The 19,953-nt window shown below is 40.3% G+C and overlaps 1 protein-coding gene across 6 annotated transcripts in view; it reads left to right on the top strand.

Moving 5' to 3' along the window:
- cadps2 (Ca++-dependent secretion activator 2) overlaps positions 1-19,953 on the top strand; it is a 300,078-nt gene that overhangs the window by 150,323 nt on the left and 129,802 nt on the right. For all 6 annotated transcript variants that reach the window (XM_061037051.1, XM_061037053.1, XM_061037052.1 and 3 more), the window contains exon 19: positions 1,355-1,496. In XM_061037051.1, the coding sequence (XP_060893034.1) occupies positions 1,355-1,496 (142 nt within the window). The remainder of the gene's footprint in view (positions 1-1,354; positions 1,497-19,953) is intronic.

Raw genomic sequence — 19,953 nt, forward strand, 5'->3', positions numbered from 1 at the left:
TAAGGATTATTGGTGGACAATCTCCCCTTCTACAAAGAAAGAAAGAAACAAAGAGAAACGTTTTTTCTTATCCTAACGTTTAATGCTGGGGGGGTATATTCCTTCACATATTTTAAATAAATGATATAAATACACCACCTGTCTTCCTGTTGGAAACACTACAGGATGTAAACTGTAATCTAAGCGTTGTGATGCTGGTTGTAATGGTGTTTATGTGTCAAGGTTCAATCGTTATGAGAATAAAATATGAAAACATAAAGGAGGACACTTTTGATGAAATGATAGCAAACAACATTCATGGCTGTTTTTCAGATAGTTCTCGTACTGCCTCTCGCTGTTCATATACTTTTTTTTTTAAGTCTCCTCTCATTGTCTCCTCTCTCCTTCAGCTCTTGTGTTTCTGTCTGGCAGCCAGCAGAGAATTTGGCGAGAAGCGAGGCGTTATTTAACATGTCTGGTGCCAAAGAACCTCGAATACAGTAACAGACAGGCAGGCAGAGAGACAGACAGCCCAAGGGCACCGATGGGAAACAAAAAACTCAGCGTTTCATTATGTGCAGAATCCACAAATCGCCTTTTTTGTCAGAAATCTTTTATATTTTTCCTCTAATTACCGTCGTCTGTTAATGCCGTAATTATTCCAAATGTCACAACATCGGTCAACTTAAACTGGAGCATGATGAGGCAGGAGACGGAGCTGAACACAAATTACAAATTTACAAACTGCCTCCTATGAGCATTCATACAATATGAATGACTTTCCTTATTGTTCGCAACATGTTTATTAAGTTTAATCAGCCAACTCTTGACAGTGAACACCGCTCGGCTGATCTCAGGTGACACGACTCGAGCACTTCCTCCAACGAGTGTATTATCGCTCTGATGTTCTGTAGATTATTTAAATGCTCACTTGATTGTCAGCATGTGAAGCGGAGTGGTTGCGATGGAGGCTGGTTTTGGTCTCCGGAGGGGGAGAAAAGGCTAGTGTTAATCATGCTGGAGATGAGCGAGAGGAATTAAAACTAATGAAGCCCTGAGAGAGGGCCCTGCTCGCTTCTCTCTCTCTCTCTCTCTCTCTGTCTGTCTTTGTCTCTACTCACTGAGGACTGTTGTTTTCCCTCAGGACTTCTCTTTCTGTTTTACAGTCTCTTAAATCCACCAGGGGGGTTTTGGTTTGGTATACAGTGTCATGACCACCTGTGCACTCCCATTAATCCAAAAAGATCAGCCCCATTCACAGATCTATTGACCATTGTGAATGCAATTTTTACTGAAAGAGATAAGTTAAGTGTTGACATTATTGGAGAAAAGTTTATTAATGATAGAAATCTTGATGAAGCTTCCCTTCTTTCAGCTCACCTGTGCAATGGACCCTTCCACAAACACCTACAGGACCTGTACGTGCCCCTAGTGGTCCGCTACATCGACCTGATGGAGTCGTCCATCGCTCAGTCCATCCACAGAGGCTTCGAGCAGGAGACCTGGCAGTCTGTAAAGTAAGACTCAGCCTATCTGTATCTACACCTTCATGAGTGAGAAGCATTCGACTGGCGTTAGCTTCGCACTCTGTGTGCTCTGCATGGCTGCTTGTCTCCAAACACTATTTATAGGTTCTAAAAAGTTGTTAAAATAAAGCGGAGACAATAACTTATTTTGTTGGTGTGAACTTCAACAATGTCTCTTTGAACTCAGCAGTGATTTAGCGGTGTGCAGTTTAGAAGACCAACCCATTGTTAGATGATGGTTTTACACCTGTCCCCCCAGGATTAATAAAGTATTTACGATTCTGACGATCTACAATTCTTCTCTTCATTCAGTGGAATTATTTCCCCAAGGATAGCAAGAGAAGAGTTTTGAGTCTAACTCTGGGTCTTTTCTTCTGCCAAAGGTATTGCTGTAAAATATTATTCGACATGAAATGGTGATGTTTTTTTTTTAAAGATTTATTTTGGGCTTTTGTGCCTTTAATGGAGAGACAGGACAGTGGACAGAGTCAGAAACCAGGGAGAGAGAGAGTGGGGAACGACATGCGGGAAAGAGGCCACGGACGGGATGCGAACCCGGGCCGCCCGCCTGAGACGACAGCCTCAATACATGAGGCGCGCGCCCTAACCATTGCGAAATGGTGAAGTTTTTAATGCAAGTTCAGTTGAATCCACATTTAACAATCAAAGTGCTTAGATTACACTCCTTCAAAATGGGCACCTACTTTAAATCTTATATGACTCCATTCTCAGAGCACAGTGTCACACAGTCGAACAGGTAATTTTCCTGTCCAGTTTACACTTTGTATTGATAGAAAATGAACATGCGCCATTCCATCTATCATGGGCATGTGGGTCTTAAAAAATGGTGCCTTTTTTCTGTGCCGCGGGACCTAATTGTGGCTTAATATTTTGTGCCATGTAACTTAAACGTTTTAGGCAGACCCCAAATTCAACTTCATCTTGAACTAAAAGCTTTAAACTGTAGATCAGTTAAATAGAAACAAAATTATTTATTCAGTATCTTCATTATCTGCTGTTACACGTGAAATTACTTGCTCCTTAAAACAGTATCTTTATGTCATACCACTCCATCCCCTCCATCTCTGTATTGGATTGAAACAAACACAGTCCACACATTTAGGTCATTTTTTCATCTCTTTTTTTTCGAAAAGTTTAGTTTAAGTTATTTGTCAAGACAGTTTATCATCACTTCAGCTTAAGATGGTCTTCAATCATCTTCAGGTTCAACTTCTCTTTCACAGAAAGCTGCAGTGAGAAAAAAGAGAGAGAATTCAGTTTGGTCTTAAATCACAGTCTCCATTTCAATGTTTAGTCTGACAGGTTTAAAGGGGGACGCACTATTCTTGGGGTTGTAGTAGAAGTCAGGATCCCATGTGAAACCAAGACATCTTGCTTGCTTCTTGAAGCGTTCCAGCTGCGTGGCCTTGACAGTCGTCTCTTTGGCTGGAAACAAAAATTAGTAAGTAAGTAAAGTAAAATGAAGAAATTTTTCAGATTTAAAGAAGTTATTTTCTCTCTGCCTTGTTCCTCTTACCCATCAGGTAAACAGCCCGATATTGTTTGACTTCATGAATGGTTGTGGGGTTGGTGATGTTCATGATGTGAAGTGCATTGTTGGTGTTTATGCTGTCGACGGTGTAGACCAGACAGTCCTCACAAGTTGGCAAAGAACGGTACGTGCATGAGAAGTTGGACTCTGACGACATAAAGTAAAAGAAAATCAAGACAACAGCAGATTTATATGAAGCAGACACTGTTTAGCTCGGTACGAGTCTCAAATACAGATGGATAATTTGACCAGAACTGATGAAGTTCAGACTACTAGACAAACTCTTTCATTCATAACTTCTATCATTCACTGACTAAAAGAACAAACATTTACAAGCTCCAGTGTTATGTAAAAACAGGCGACTTACTTGAGACTACTGCAGTGTTGGTCACAATAGCGACAGGGGAAGATGCGTACTTGCAAAATCCAGGACTGGGAAACACAAGAAAAGGAAAGGCAACTTTATGTATGTCATTGGGAGTTGAAGACCATGTAAGAAAAACCCTGTCCAGGACTGGAATATTCAAGAGAAATCTTCTTGGTAGAAGAACAACAACAACAATCTTTGCTAGGCCTAGCCTAGCAAAGATTGTTGTTGTTTGTTGTTTGTTGCCATTGATTAGATTGTATTTATTTGTGTCATCTATAAAGCGGTTGATGGCGTTTTCTTTCCTCTGCTTGCTTATTTCAATCATGATGCTTGATATTTGTACATGTAATGTTGCATTGTTAGATACTCACTGTCTGATCCCGATACTCTCAACAAAATCTCTGGGGCTCGACGGGTTTGGAGAGAATTTAACCCACATGCTCTTGGCTGACCTCTTCAAGGCTTTAAAAGGTTCACTATCAATGAAACCCATGATGTAGTTCCACCTTCCATCGTAACTCTGTAGACAAAAATAAAGTCAGAAGCAGACACATCCTTCCACCAAATAATAGAAAATTTGCGATAGTGGTATTGAACAAGTCTCTGGCCATTAAGAGGCCTCAATAATCATATCAAGATCTATAAAAAAGAAACCTTTCCCATCCTTAAGGCCAATGCTAACCAAGAGACCCAGGTGGGAATTGAAAGAAAACTTACCGGTGTAAAAGTCGAAAAAGGTTCGACCAAGGGTTGGCATTCTTCAGGAGTCAGAGCCGAGCAGCTCTGAAACAACCCCACCGCCAGAAGAAGACTGCTGAACCACAGATACATGATGCTGCAGATGGTTAGCTTCAGAGTAGAACTGGAAGGAAACACCAAGAGGGTAGTTTTCTCAGTGAAGCTGAATGATGAGCATCAGAGAGCCACTCAGCTTTTATAGAAGCTGCTCATGGCACGGTTCCAAGTGTTTGGGCTTTTTCAATCTATTTGTCAATCTTCTTATTTACACTCAAGGGTTATAAAAGGAGATAACAGGATGTGAGTTTTAGGATTCCTGGGAACGCTGGCATCAGCATTTTAAAAATTGTTGACTTGTCCTAAGCTGCCCACGATCCTCAAATGCACAGAGGGTACAGTTCATCGCAGGACGGTTGGCTGTCTACCAAAAACAAGCTGACTCATTGCATGAACTCCTATTTGAATGGTACAAAATCCAACACTCCATCCATTACTGGACCGCAAATTCTGTAGTCAGGTCAGAATTCACAACAAATGCAAGTTAGTGAGGACATTACTTCTTTAAAAATGGTTTTGCTTGAGGAACATGGAGGTTAATTTCTTAAGGTTTCTCCCAATAGACTTAAGCGAGATCTCCAAATGGCTTTCCAAGAGAAACACTGCCAGTCCTGGATTCCCCTTTTAACCCAGTTCAGTTTTTAGTACATTTTTCTTAATTGAGCTCATGACAAGTCTAATGGTCAAGACTTACAAATTATGATAGCTACATGTTGTATGTAGCTACATGTATAGCAAAGTGGCTAACCAGTTCAGCAAGATAAAATTTGGTAGTTGTTTGGCTGATATTGCCAACAAATATTAGTTACCCTCTGTCCTGCTGTTAGAAGTTCCCTTTGAATGCTGCTTTTGTTTTCTTTAAGAACAGGTTTTTACAAATAACAATGAAAACCAGTAGGATAGAACTGGAGCGACACAACAGAAGCTTAAAAGTCTTTTGGCTTTGGTTTGTTAAAACTATTTATAGAGTTGTATACACTTTTTTATGTTCAGTGGTTTACATCTTTGCCCAGAGTTCAGTAAATTATATTTCACTTCAACCTGGTTTCATTTGGAGTTAAATTGAGATTCCAGGTGCTGAGCTTCTAGGATTTCTAGGAACACTGTTAGCTTTGTGTAACATTTACAGATTTGTTGACTTGTCCTCGATTGCCAATGATCCAAATGCACAGTAAAGAGTTCATCATCTGACTGCCAACCTTCTGGCACAAACACAGTCACCTTACATCCACCTTGACCCAAATGTATTTTAATTTAAAGTATGCTAAATGATTTGTTTTCAGTGCAGCCATGGTTGGTCAAATAACTATCACTGGATCACATTGATACTAAAGAAAACTCCTGAAACATAATTTTTCTCTGACTGCTTTGTACATGTATTTGTGATGGCCTTTTTGTTCAGATAAGCGTAATGATTCTTATTGGTAATGTTACAGTTTCTTTTTTGACCTAAGTTTATTATTTTGTCATAATAATCACGTACACTCTTGAACAGTCCTTGACAACAAAGCTCCTCTATTTTTTTTCACTTTATGAACATCAGCCTTTAAGTCCATTGTTCCACTGTAGGAGGTTGCTTTTGCATCCAGCAGAAAGCTATTATTTTACTTCCAATCATCAATAACATTTTCAAGATATACAGTTTTTCACCACAGAGGGAACCTCTCAGCATGCATCCCAGCATATAATATAGCGGACTCAGAGGTAAATCCATGTTTAAGATTACTGTAATCTTACTTCTAATATCGTCCAAAATGTTTGCAGTCTTGGGCAGTCCCAGAAAACGTGTGTATGGTCACCTATCATCCCACATCCTCTCCAACACAAAGGTGATGAGCCTCCAGCAAACCCAGACACAACTTGAGGGGTATTGAATATCGAACATTAAGCTTCCAATCTAACTACCTCCGTGAAGGGTTGTTTGTTGTTTTGTGACTGTTTACGGTGATTTATTTTCAGTCATTATCCTCTATTACCATATTAGCTTCCATCTCACTTTTTTCTTGAATGTAACAGGTATCTCCTGGTTCATCTAAGATCAAGTTTAAGAAAACACTTTACTGTGCGTTTGAACAGAAATTTGTCTTGCATTACAAGCTCAGAAATCCCAATCACATCCAACTCAAAAGACAGAAAGTAAAAACAGCATGAGTTACATTTAAAATCACAGTTCAATAGTGACATAAATATATAAATAACGTTAGGAGATTGTCCATGAAAAAGTTGTGCTCACAGTCCATGTGCAGCTGAGGTCAGGTACAGTAATAATTGGTAATGTGTGGGGTGGAGTTTTCCCTGCCTCTGTTCTACTGTTTGTAAAGCAGTGATATGGAGTTAGGAATGAAAGAGTGTTTGTACTTGTTCCTCTTACAGTTTGGCACCATTGAACGCCTCCCAGAAGGCAGGGGCTGATACTCTCCATGTAGGACATGAGATGAGTCAATCTTCCCAGCCAGTCTGAGGGTGTGCTTAGTGCAGCCTATGAGGAAAGAGCGCTCAATACAGTGACCCACCATCTTTGAGCAGATACCCAGGAGTCTTAGTATCCTAGACTTTAGCTGGATTGAGAGGCCACAGAACCAGACTGGGCCTCCGTATTGCTGGACACTCTGGATGGTGGAGCAGAAGAATAGGTGCAAGATATTCTTTCCGGGTCCAAATGATCTGAGTCTCTCAGAAATTAAATCCTCTGTTGGACATTATTACAGAGGTAATCCACATTGTGTGTCCAGAAAAGAGCACTGTCTACGTACACTCCCTGGTATTTAATTGAAGAGTACTATTTAATATGTCTATTGTGAATGATGACTGGATGAGGTGCATACTGCGTGTTACCAAAGATAACCTACTCTTTTTTGATAGGATTTAATATGAGGGCATTCTGGTCACGCTACACGACCGCTCTGTCCACACCGTCCTGATAGAGTTCTGGCTACTCCTCCTCTGTCATCAGGGCTTCTAGTGCAGTATCATCTGATAATTTGATGAGATGGTGATGGCAAACTGGTTACGCAGTCATTGGTGTAGATGGTGACTAACAATGGTAAGCTGACACATCCTTGTGGAGCGCCGCTGCTCATTCTGCCAAATGTATTGCCACAAAAGTTTATTGAGCATGTGATGGTGCTGTTTTTGATGCAGGTTCAATTGAATCCACATTTAACAATTAAAGTGCTTAGATTAGGCTTCTTCAAAATGGGCACCTACTTTGAATCTTATATGACTCCATTCTCAAAACACAGTGTCCCACAATCTAGCAGGTCATTTCCTGTCTAGTGTACACTTTGTAAGAATGGAAAATGTACATCTTCGATTCTATCTATCATGGAAATGCTGGTCTTAAGAATTGTGCATTTTTTCTGTGCCTTAGGTCTTGATTTTGGCTTTTACTTTGAGCCATGTAACTATCAAAATGAGGTTTGACAGGCCCCAAATGCAACTGCAGCTTGGACTTAAAACTTGACACTATAGATGAGTTAAATAGAAAAATAACTTTTTTTTTTAAGAATATGAACCAGCTAGTAGTTATTATCTGTGTTTCTGCTTCAGTATAACTACCATCCTGCTGCTGTTACTACACCTGAATGCACATTATCCTCCATCCCCTCCCTCGCTGTATTGGATTAAAACAAACACAGTCCACACATTTAGGTCATTTTTTCATGGCTTTATTATCACAATTTTAGATTAAGTTATTTGTCAAGAAAGCTTTTCATTTCTTCAGCTTAAGATGGTTTTCAATCATGGCAATGTTCGTGTACATCTTCATTTTCAACGCCTCTTTCACAGAAAGCTGCAGAGAGAAAAAAGAGGGGGAAAAATCAGTTTTGTCTTAAATCACAGTCTCCATTTCAATGTTTAGTCTGACAGGTTTAAAGGGGGACGCACTATTCTTGGGGTTGTAGTAGAAGTCTGGTTTCCATGTGAAACCAAGACATCTTGCTTGCTTCGTGAAAACGCTCCAGCTCTGAGGCCTTGACAGTAGTCTCTTTGGCTGGAAACAGAAATTAAATAATGAAGAAATGTTTCAGATATAAGAAGTTATTTTCTCTCTGACTTGTTCCTCTTACCCATCAGGTAAACAGCCCGGGGAACATACATACTTGCAAAATCCAGGACTGGGAAAAACAACAAAAGGAAAGGCAACTTTCTCTATGTCATTGGGAGGTCAAAGTCCATGTAAGAAAAACCCTGTCCAGGACTGGAATTTTCCACACGCTTGGAGAGGAATATCCACTGTAGTACTAACAGGCCTAGCCTAGCAAAGATGTGAATCAAAGGATGCATCTCGCCCAACAACAAAAACTGTGAGTCTTTGTTGTTGGGCGAGTCCATAGCAGAGTGGGTAACTTAAAAGTCTCGAAGACGAAGCAGAGTAGGATTTTCTGGCACAACTTCACCAACCACAAAGGTGCATGAAGCGTGAAAGGTTTTAAGAGGTCAAAAAGCTTACTCCGGCGAAAATAGACTCCCTGCGTATTTGAAACGGAGCATAGACGTAGTGCCGTTGGTGGCACTCACCGGAGACGAACCGCAGCGCGCAATGTGTGAACACAATGATTGACTAGAGTGGCAGCTAAGTACTTCGTAGTGCACAGCTCTGAAGGACCACGGCTGACACGGAGTATGTGTGAATTGGCAGTTACTCTGCTATTGAGAGACATGCTTCTCACACAGGACTGAATCACAAACAGGACATGCATTAGTGGAGAGATGTCAGAGTGGTGATGCTCCTGTCCAGTGTAAACATTGTATAAATAGAAAACAGTGTTTCCCCTACCATTATATTATGGGGGGGTGACCCCCCCCCCCCCCCCCCCCCCCCCTTTGAAGGTTGCGTTTATTTAATTTTATTTAGTTTCCTATATAGCGCCAGATCACAACAATCATTAAAGGATACCTTTCCTATAGAACAGGTCTGTACCTTGTCCTGTTATTATACAAACTAAATAGCCTCATGTTATTTTTCTTACTTGCACGACGGCACGTCATTTCTGTCTCTACATGGTCGCGAGTTTACAATTCTCATCTGCTCCCTGTATTGCGCACAGCGGAGTTCCACCCCGATGCGCACACACACAGACACGTGCACGCACACACAGGTGAGCACATTCCCAGCAGTGGACAGAGAGTGTGCATCGGAAAATATGTCACGTCAACCACCTCAAAAGCAGACAGAAATATATGCACTATTTTTAAACGCTCCCAGGGTGGTGAAGATGGCAACACTTGCGCTCCTGTGGGTTGCGCCAGCGTTTCTGACTTCCCATATCAAGAGGCTCTGGAAAAGTTCTTCCAGAAACCCAAAAAGATACACTGCAATTACAAAAGCTGCCCACTTTGTGGATGATTGTCATCAAAATAAATGGTCCGATGTTTAGTTCAGTGTACAGCTCAAACAATTGTTCAGTTGTTAGCCTATATTGACTGCTGTCATTCAAAGAAACACATCAACACCATGATTCCTTTAAGTGTTTGTGTCGATGTTTGTCTGCCCCCCGTCCCCCAAAAGCTTTAAACCTAGGGGAAACACTAGAAAATGTGTGTGCACCATTTTATGAATCTTGGACATGATTGTCTGAAAACGAGGTCCATTTGTCTATTGCATTGGGTCCTAATTCTGGCTTGTATTTCGGGCCATGTAACTCGAAATGGGGTAAGAGAGGTCCCAAATGCAACTTCACCTTGGACTTAAAGCTTTACGCCATAGATCAGTTAAATAGAAGCATCATGCTTTTTTAGAATATGACTCAGCGAGTAGATATTGTCTGTTTCTGCTTCAGTATATCTTATCATCCTGTTGGGTTACCTCTTCAACCCTCCCACTCTGTTGGCATTGAAACAATCACATTCCACGCAGTCTTTTTTGGTGTCTTTATTTCCACAAGTTCAGTTTAAATTAATTGTTGAGACAGTTTGGCAGGACTTAAGCTTAAGATCGCCTTCAATCATCGTCATCTTCTTTTACATTGTCAGGTTCAATGCCTTTTTCACAGAAAGCTGCAGAGAGAAAAAAGAGGGGGGAAAAATTCAGTTTTGTATTAAATCACATTCTCCGTTTCATTTTTTAGTCTGACAAGTTTAAAGGGGGACGCACTATTCTTGGGGTTGTAGTAGAAGTCTGGTTCCCATGTGAAACCAAGACATTTTGCTTGCTTCGTAAAGCGCTCCAGCTCCGAGGCCTTGACAGTCGTCTCTTTGGCTGAAAAGAAAAGTTAAATAAAATGAAGAAATTTTTCAGATTTAAAGAAGTTATTTTCTCTCTGACTTGTTCGTCTTACCCATCAGGTAAACAGCCCGATATTGTTTGACCTCATGAATGGTTGTGGGGTTGGTGATGTTCATGATGTGAAGTGCATTGTTGGTGTTTATGCTGTCGACGGTGTAGACCAGACAGTCCTCACAGGTTGGCAGAGAACGGTACGTGCATGAGAAGTTGGACTCTGATGACATAAAGTAAAAGAAAATTAAAACAACAGCATTTTTATCTGAAACAGACACTGTTCAGCTCGGTACGAGCCCCAAATACAGATGGATAAATTGACCTCAACTCCATAAGTTTAGATGACTAGAAAAAAGTCTTTCATTCATAACTTCTATCATTCACTGACTAAAAAACAAACATTTACAAGCTCCAGTGTTATTTAAAAAGAGGCAACTTACTTGAGACTACTGCAGTGTTGGTCACAATAGCGACAGGGGAAGATGCGTACTTGCAATATCCAGGACTGGGAAAACAATAAAAGGAAAGGCGACTTTATTTATGTCATTGGGAGGTTGAAGACCATTTAAGAAAAACCCTGTCCAGGACTGGAGTTTTCAACATGCTTGGAGAGGAATCTCCTTGATAGTAATAACAGGCCTAGCCTAGCAAAAATTTGCATCAAAAGATGCATCTCAGCTGTTGTTTGTTGCCATTTATTAGAGAGTATTTTTGTCAGATGGATAATAGAGAGTGTCATCTGCATAGCGATTGATCTGGGTGGATGATTAGGAACAAGGTGAACCTGAAGCAGCTTATAAACAAAGATGGTGACCATCTTTAGCTGGTTTTAATGTGTTTGAGGGAGATTTCTTTCCTCAATTTTCTTATTTCAATCTTTATGTTTGATGTTTTTGCAGCTAATGTTGCACTGTTATATACTCACTGTCTGACCCCGATACTCTCAACAAAATCTCTGGGGCTCGACGGGTTTGGAGAGAATTTAATCCACATGCTCTTGGCTGACCTCTTCAAAGCTTTAAATGGTTCACTATCAATGAAACCCATGATGTAGTTCCACCTTCCATCGTAACTCTGTAGACAAACATACAGTCAGTGAAGTAGACCCTTCCTTCAATTAAATAATAGAAAAGTATCAGTAGTGTTATGGATTATGATTCAGACAGTTAAGAAGCCTCAATAATTATATAAATATTAATAAAAATGTGTTCTGTACCCTCATTTATAAAAAGCTGATTTTAAAACACTGGAAGAACAAAGAGGCCCCTACTCTTCATACTTGGAAAGAATTGATGAGATATTATTTGACTGTAGAAAAGGCTTTATCTGAAGATTACAACAAGGTTAAACAATTCAATGTCGTACCCAGGTGAAAATCAGAAGAAAACTTACCGGTGTAAAAGTAGAAAAAGGTTCGACCAAGGGTTGGCATTCTTCAGGTGTCAGAGCTGAGATGCTTTGAAACAACCCCACCACCAGAAGAAGACTGCTGAACCACAGATGCATGATGCTTCAGATGGTTTGTTGCACAGTAGAACTGGAATAAAACACCAAGAGGGTAGTTTTCTCAGTGAAGCTGAATGATGAGCCTCCGAGGGCCACTCGGCTTTTATAAAAGCCGCTCATGGCAGAGTTCCAAGTGTTTGGGCTTTTCCTGATCTATATGTCAATCTATTTATTTATATTGAAGGGTTATAAAAGGAGACAACAGGGTTTGTTGAGTTGTAGGAATTCTGGGAACACTGGTTTGCATCAGCACTTTCTAAATTGTTGACTTATCCTGAGCTGCACACGACCCATAAAAGCACGGAGGGTACAGTTCATCGCAGAACGATTTGCTTTCTAGCAAAAACAAGCTGACTCATTGCATGAACTTATTCTTGGTTGGTACAATTTCCAACACGCCATCCATTACTGGACCACAAATTCTGTGTTTAGATCAGAATTCACAACAAATGCAATTTAGTGAGAACATTACTTGTTTAAAAACTGTGTTGCTTGAGGGACATGGAGGTGGTAACTCCCTTTGGACCTAAGCGAGTCTTGACATTCACTCGGCTGAAACAGCCAACTGTTTTTCCAATGAAAGTGTCTCTTTGCAACAAGAATCTTCTTTATATGTAAAACTGTTTCTCAGGATTTCCTATTTTGTTCCCATCTATGTCCTTTAGGGGGTCCATAGAACCTGACTATTATGCTGGCATAATTTCTTTAACACATTTGCAGTTGAGCTGATCCATCGCACATTCAGTGACCCTACTACTTTTCTGTTGGCTAGCAGACCTTAGATAGCAAGCTAACAAGTACCAAGTTATTAAGTTTGGCTCTTAGTCAAGGTAAGCCATGTAAATGGCCTGAATCTGGATTAAATTTTTGATTAATGTCCTCCATCTTTCCTGCAGTCAACTCTAATCTAGATTGCTTAACTAAATGAACTGTTACCTTAGATTATGTCAATTCTTTGATGTCATTGGCTGCCAAGGTTAAACAAATGTGCAGTGTACAGTTCATGTCAACAGTGATCCCAGATATCCTTGAAACACAGCCAGTCCTGGATTCCCCTTTTATCCCAGGTCATCATTCAGTACATTGTACTCAATAGCCAAGGCATACAATTTATGATATATACATGTTATATGTAGCTACATGTATGGCAAAATGGTTAACCAGATCAGCCAGCTAACATTTGGTAGCTGTTTGGCCGAGATGGCCAACAAATTAGTTATCCTCTGTCCTGCTGTTACAAGCTCCCTTTTAATACTTCTTTTGTTTTCTTGGAAGAACAGGTTTTCACAAAACACACACAAAAAACCCATTTAGGGGGGCGCTGGTGGCCCAGTGGTTAGTGCGCGCGCCCCATGTATGGAGGCTGTCGTCTCAAGCGGGCGGCTCACTTCCCACCTGTGGCTCCTTTCCCGCATGTCATTCCCCACTCTCTCTCTCCCTGATTTCCAACTCTATCCACTGTCCTATCTATCCATTAAAGGCACAAAAAGCCCAAAAATAAATCTTTAAAAAAAAAACATTTAGGATAGAACTGGAGCAACACAACAGAAGCTTACAAGTCTTTGTCTTTTAAGAATTTTTATTGACTTTTTTGTCCAATGGTTTTACAGTGTTTGCCCAGAGTTCAGGAAAGGCTAATTCACTTCAACCTGGTTTCATTTTGGGTTAAAACATCCTCAGACTTGGCCAGAAAAACCTTAATACTTTCACGATGCATTACTATTAAGACTGTGAGTCTTTGTTGTTGGGCGAGTCCATAGCAGAGTGGGTAACTTAAAAGTCTCGAAGACGAAGCAGAGTAGGATTCTCTGGCACAACTTCACCAACCACAAGGGTGCATGAAGAGTGAAAGGTTTTAAGAGGTCAAAAAGCTTACTCCGGCGAAAATAGACTCGCTGCGTATTTGAAACGGAGCATAGACGTAGTGCCGTTGGTGGCACTCACCGGAGACGAACCGCAGCGCGCAATGTGTGAACACAATGATTGACTAGAGTGGCAGCTAAGTACTTCGTAGTGCACAGCTCTGAAGGACCACGGCTGACACGGAGTATGTGTGAATTGGCAGTTACTCTGCTATTGAGAGACATGCTTCTCACACAGGACTGAATCACAAACAGGACATGCATTAGTGGAGAGATGTCAGAGTGGTGATGCTCCTGTCCAGTGTACACATTGTATAAATAGAAAACAGTGTTTCCCCTACCATTATATTATGGGGGCGACCAAACCCCCCCCCCTTGAAGGTCGCGTTTATTTAATTTTATTTAGTTTCCTATATAGCGCCAGATCACAACAATCATTAAAGGATACCTTTCCTATAGAACAGGTCTGTACCTTGTCCTGTTATTATACAAACTAAATAGCCTCATGTTATTTTTCTTACTTGCACGACAGCACGTCATTTCTGTCTCTACATGGTCGCGAGTTTACAATTCTCATCTGCTCCCTGTATTGCGCCAGCGGAGTTCCACCCCGATGCGCACACACACAGACACGTGCACGCACACACAGGTGAGCACATTCCCAGCAGTGGACAGAGAGCGTGCATCGGAAAATATGTCACGTCAACCACCTCAAAAGCAGACAGAAATATATGCACTATTTTTAAACGCTCCCAGGGTGGTGAAGATGGCAACACTTGCGCTCCTGTGAGTTGCGCCAGCGTTTCTGACTTCCCATATCAAGAGGCTCTGGAAAAGTTCTTCCAGAAACCCAAAAAGATACACTGCAATTACAAAAGGTGCCCACTTTGTGGATGATTGTCATAAAAATAAATGGTCCGATGTTTAGTTCAGTGTACAGCTCAAACAATTGTTCAGTTGTTAGCCTATATTGACTGCTGTCATTCAAAGAAACACATCAACACCATGATTCCTTTAAGTGTTTGTGTCGATGTTTGTCTGCCCCCCGTCCCCCAAAAGCTTTAAACCTAGGGGAAACACTAGAAAATGTGTGTGCACCATTTTATGAATCTTGGACATGATTGTCTGAAAACGAGGTCCATTTGTCTATTGCATTGGGTCCTAATTCTGGCTTATATTTTTGGCCATGTAACTATTGAAATGGGGTAAGAGAGGTCCCAAATGCAACTTCACCTTGGACTTAAAGCTTTACGCCATAGATCAGTTAAATAGAAGCTTTTTTAGAATATGACTCAGCTAGTAGATATTGTCTGTTTCTGCTTCAGTATATCTTATCATCCTGTTGGGTTACCTCTTCAACCCTCCCACTCTGTTGGCATTGAAACAATCACATTCCACGCAGTCTTTTTTGGTGTCTTTATTTCCACAAGTTCAGTTTATATTAATTGTTGAGACAGTTTGGCAGCACTTAAGCTTAAGATCGCCTTCAATCATCGTCATCTTCTTTTACATTGTCAGGTTCAACGCCTTTTTCACAGAAAGCTGCAGAGAGAAAAAAGAGAGAAATAATTCAGTGTTGTATTAAATCACATTCTCCGTTTCATTTTTTAGTCTGACAAGTTTAAAGGGGGACGCACTATTCTTGGGGTTGTAGTAGAAGTCTGGTTCCCATGTGAAACCAAGACATCTTGCTTGCTTCGTAAAGCGCTCCAGCTCCGAGGCCTTGACAGTCGTCTCTTTGGCTGGAAAGAAAAGTTAAATAAAATGAAGAAATTTTTCAGGTTTAAAGAAGTTATTTTCTCTCTGACTTGTTCCTCTTACCCATCAGGTAAACAGCCCGATATTGTTTGACCTCATGAATGGTTGTGGGGTTGGTGATGTTCATGATGTGAAGTGCATTGTTGGTGTTTATGCTGTCGACGGTGTAGACCAGACAGTCCTCACAAGTTGGCAGAGAACGGTACGTGCATGAGAAGTTGGACTCTGACGACATAAAGTAAAAGAAAATTAAAACAACAGCATTTTTATCTGAAACAGACACTGTTCAGCTCGGTACGAGTCCCAAATACAGATGGATAAATTGACCTCAACTCCATGAGTTTAGATGACTAGACAAAACTCTTTCATTCATAACTTCTATCATTCACTGACTAAAAGAACAAACATTTACAAGCTCCAGTGTTATTTAAAAAGAGGCGACTTACTTGAGACTACTGCAGTGTTGGTCACAATAGCGACAGGGGAAGATGCGTACTTGCAATATCCAGGACTGGGAAAACAATAAAAGGAAAGGCGTCTTTATTTATGTCATTGGGAGGTTGAAGACCATTTAAGAAAAACCCTGTCCAGGACTGGAGTTTTCAACATGCTTGGAGAGGAATCTCCTTGGTAGTAATAACAGGCCTAGCCTAGCAAAGATGTGCATCAAAGGATGCATCTCAGCTGTTGTTTGTTGCCATTTATTAGAGAGTATTTTTGTCAGATGGATAATAGAGAGTGTCATCTGCATAGCGATTGATCTGGGTGGATGATTAGGAACAAGGTGAACCTGAAGCAGCTTATAAACAAAGATGGTGACCATCTTTAGCTGGTTTTAATGTGTTTGAGGGAGATTTCTTCCCTCAATTTTCTTATTTCAATCTTTATGTTTGATGTTTTTGCAGCTGATGTTGCACTGTTATATACTCACTGCCTGATCCCGATACTCTCAACAAAATCTCTGGGGCTCGACGGGTTTGGAGAGAATTTAATCCACATGCTCTTGGCTGACCTCTTCAAGGCTTTAAAAGGTTCACTATCAATGAAACCCATGATGTAGTTCCACCTTCCATCGTAACTCTGTAGACAAACATAAAGTCAGTGAAGTAGACCCATCCTTCCAGGAAATACTAGAAACGTAGCGATAGTAGTAATGATCAAGACTGTTGAGAAGCCTCAATAATCATATCAAAACCCATAACCCACATCCTCATTGCCGATGCTAACCTAGAGACCCAGATGGGAATCAGAAGAAGGCTTACCGGTGTAAAAGTAGAAAAAGGTTCGACCAAGGGTTGGCATTCTTCAGGAGTCAGAGTCGAGCAGCTCTGAAACAACCCCACCGCCAGAAGAAGACTGCTGAACCACAGATACATGATGCTGCAGATGGTTAGCTTCTAAGTAGAACTGGAAGGAAATACCAAGAAGGTAGTTTTCTCAGTGAAGCTGAATGATGAGCATCAGAGAACCACTCTGCTTTTATAGAAGCTGCTCATGGCACGGTTCCAAGTGTTTGGGCTTTTTCAATCTATTTGTCAATCTTCTTATTTACACTCAAGGGTTATAAAAGGAGATAACATGATGTGAGTTTTAGGACTCCTGGGAACACTGGCATCAGCATTTTCAAAATTGTTGACTTGTCCTGAGCTGCCCAGGATCCACAAATGCACAGTGTACAAATCATTGCAGGGAGGTTGGCTTTTTAGCTAAAACAAACTGGCTCATTGCATGAACTCTGCACTTAATGGTACAATATCCAACACGCAATCCATTACTCGACCGCAAATTCTGTATTCAGGTCAGAATTCACAACAAATCTGAGACCTATTTTTTTCTGAAACTGACTTCATTATGCTGGCATAATTTCTTTAACACATTTGCAGTTGAGCTGATGCATCTCAAGTTTGGTGACCCTACTACTTTTTTGTTGGCTAGCAGACATTAGATAGCAAGCTAACAATCAAGTCATTGAGTTTGGCTCTTTGTCATGGTAAGCCATGGAAAAGGCCTGAATATGGATAACAATTGTGATTGTAGTCCTTCATCTTTCCAGCAGTCAACTCTACGCTCGATTACATAACGAAACGAAACGAAACCTTAAATGATGTCAGTTCTGTGATGTCATAGGCTGCCAAGGTTAAACAAATGCACAGAGTTAAAGTCAACAGTGTTCCGAGATGTCCTAGAAAAACAGCCTGTCCTGAATTCCCTATTTAATCCAGGTCGGTTTTCAGTACATTGTACTCAAGCAAGCTCATGACCAAGGCTTACTTTTTATGATAGCAACGTGTTGTGTGTAGCTACATGTATAGCAAAGTGGCTAACCAGTTCAGCTAGCTAAGATTTGGTAGCTGTTTGGCCGAGATGGCCAACAAATTGATTATCCTCTGTCCTGCTGTTACAAGCTTCATTTTATTGCTTCTTTTGTTTTCTTTAAAGAATAGGTTGTTACAAACAAAACAATAGAAAAAACCAGTAGGATAGAACTGGAGCAACGCAACAGAAGCTTACAAGTCTTTTGGCTTTTGGTCATTGATAGACTTTTATAGACCTAAACATGTTACCCAAAGTTCAGTAAAGGATATTTAACATCAACCTGGTTTCATTTGGGGTTAAAATGAGATTCCGGTTGCTGTTCTTCTAGGAATTCTAGGAACGCAGTTTTGTTTGTTTAACATCAACAGATTTGTTGACTTGTCCTCGACTGCCAATGATGCAAATGGACAAGGTATAGAGTTCATCATAGGACTGCCAACTTTCTGTCAAAAAACACAGACTTGATGCCTTACCTCCACATGGACCTAAATGTCTCATATCTGAAAAGAGTGATTGCCTAAACAAATCCAGTTTAAAATTTTCAATTATACTGATTTTGCGGCAACTTGAAATGTGTTTTTCTCTGTTACATAGTTCTGAATAATTGAATATGTTCACATCATATTTCTCAGAAATTCCTGGAGACATTGGTCATACTCCATTTAAAATAAGCTAAATTAGCTTTTTTCAGTGTACTCGTGGAGGGTCAAACAACTGTCACTGGATCATATTGATACTAAAGAAAACTTGATTGTAAAAAAACTCCTGAAACATAATTTTTCTCTGACTGCTTTGTGAATGTATTCATGATGGCCATCAGACCACTTATGTGGCTTTCTTTTTAACAGATTTCATGTTAATTAATTAATCAATTAAGGTTGGGAAGTATCTGAATGGATCTTTTTAAGACAACCCAAAGACTTGCTGTATTTGTGCAGAGGATTTCAAATGATCTCCTTCCAGTGACTTGTTAATAGCAAGGAGACACAAGTCTGCCCACCTAACGAAGCCCCCATCACTCAGAGATGGTTGAAGTCTGAATTTCCTGTTATTGGCATAGCCCTTGAAATAGAGTTAGGTCCTCCCCCCAACTCTTTCTTATTAATCCACATGTTTAGTGTGTCATTTATCCAGCTGTTTTTAATCTTCATTTTCTTCGAATGTTTTGAACTCAGGAATATTATTGGTCGGCGCGGGGTCATTGTCATTGGATTTTGTTCAGTTTGTACCCATCTTGTATCCAGATTTTAATCAATTCACCAGTGTCTGTAATTGGGCTGCCCGGCAATACTTATTCAGAATTGGCAGGCCAAGTTCACCATGTTGTTAGGTTGAGAGAAGTGTTGTGTGTCCAACTCTTGGTCTTTTCTTCTGCCAAATGTATTGCAGTAAAGGTTTATTCAGCAAATGTAAATGGTAGAGTTTTTGGTGCAAGTTCAATTAAATCCACACTTAACACTCAAAATGCTGATTAAAGGCTCCTGCAAAATGTGGGTTTTAGGGCACCTGCTATGAGTCTTACATGACTGCAATCTCAGCGCACAGTGTCCCACAATGCAGCAGGTTATTCCTGTCCAGTGTACACTTTGTATTAATAGAAATGGAACATGCACCATTCTATCTATCATGGGCATGCTGGTCTTATGAAATGATGCATGTTTTAATATGCCTTGGGTCCTCATTTTTGCTTGTATTATGTGCCATTTAACTTTCAAAATGAGGTTAGACAGGTCCCAGATGCAGCTGCCCCTTGGACTTCCAACTTGACACTATAGTATAGTTAAATAGAAACATTAGTTTTTTTAAAGAATATTAATCAGCTAGTAGCTATATCAATTTTGCTGCGATAATATAACTAATGTCCTGCTGCTGTTACTACATCTGAATATACCTGCTCTTAAAGTATCTTTACATCATATCTCTTCAAACAGTCCCTCTCTGTATTGGATTGAAACAAACACAGTCGATACATTTAGGTCATTTTTTCGTGTCTTTATTTCCAAAAGTTCAGTTTAAATTATTTGAAAAGCAAGTTTGTCAACACTTCAGCTGAAGATTGCCATTAA

This window comes from Labrus mixtus, chromosome 4 (assembly GCF_963584025.1).
Source record: "Labrus mixtus chromosome 4, fLabMix1.1, whole genome shotgun sequence".
NCBI classification, from domain to species: Eukaryota; Metazoa; Chordata; class Actinopteri; order Labriformes; family Labridae; genus Labrus; species Labrus mixtus.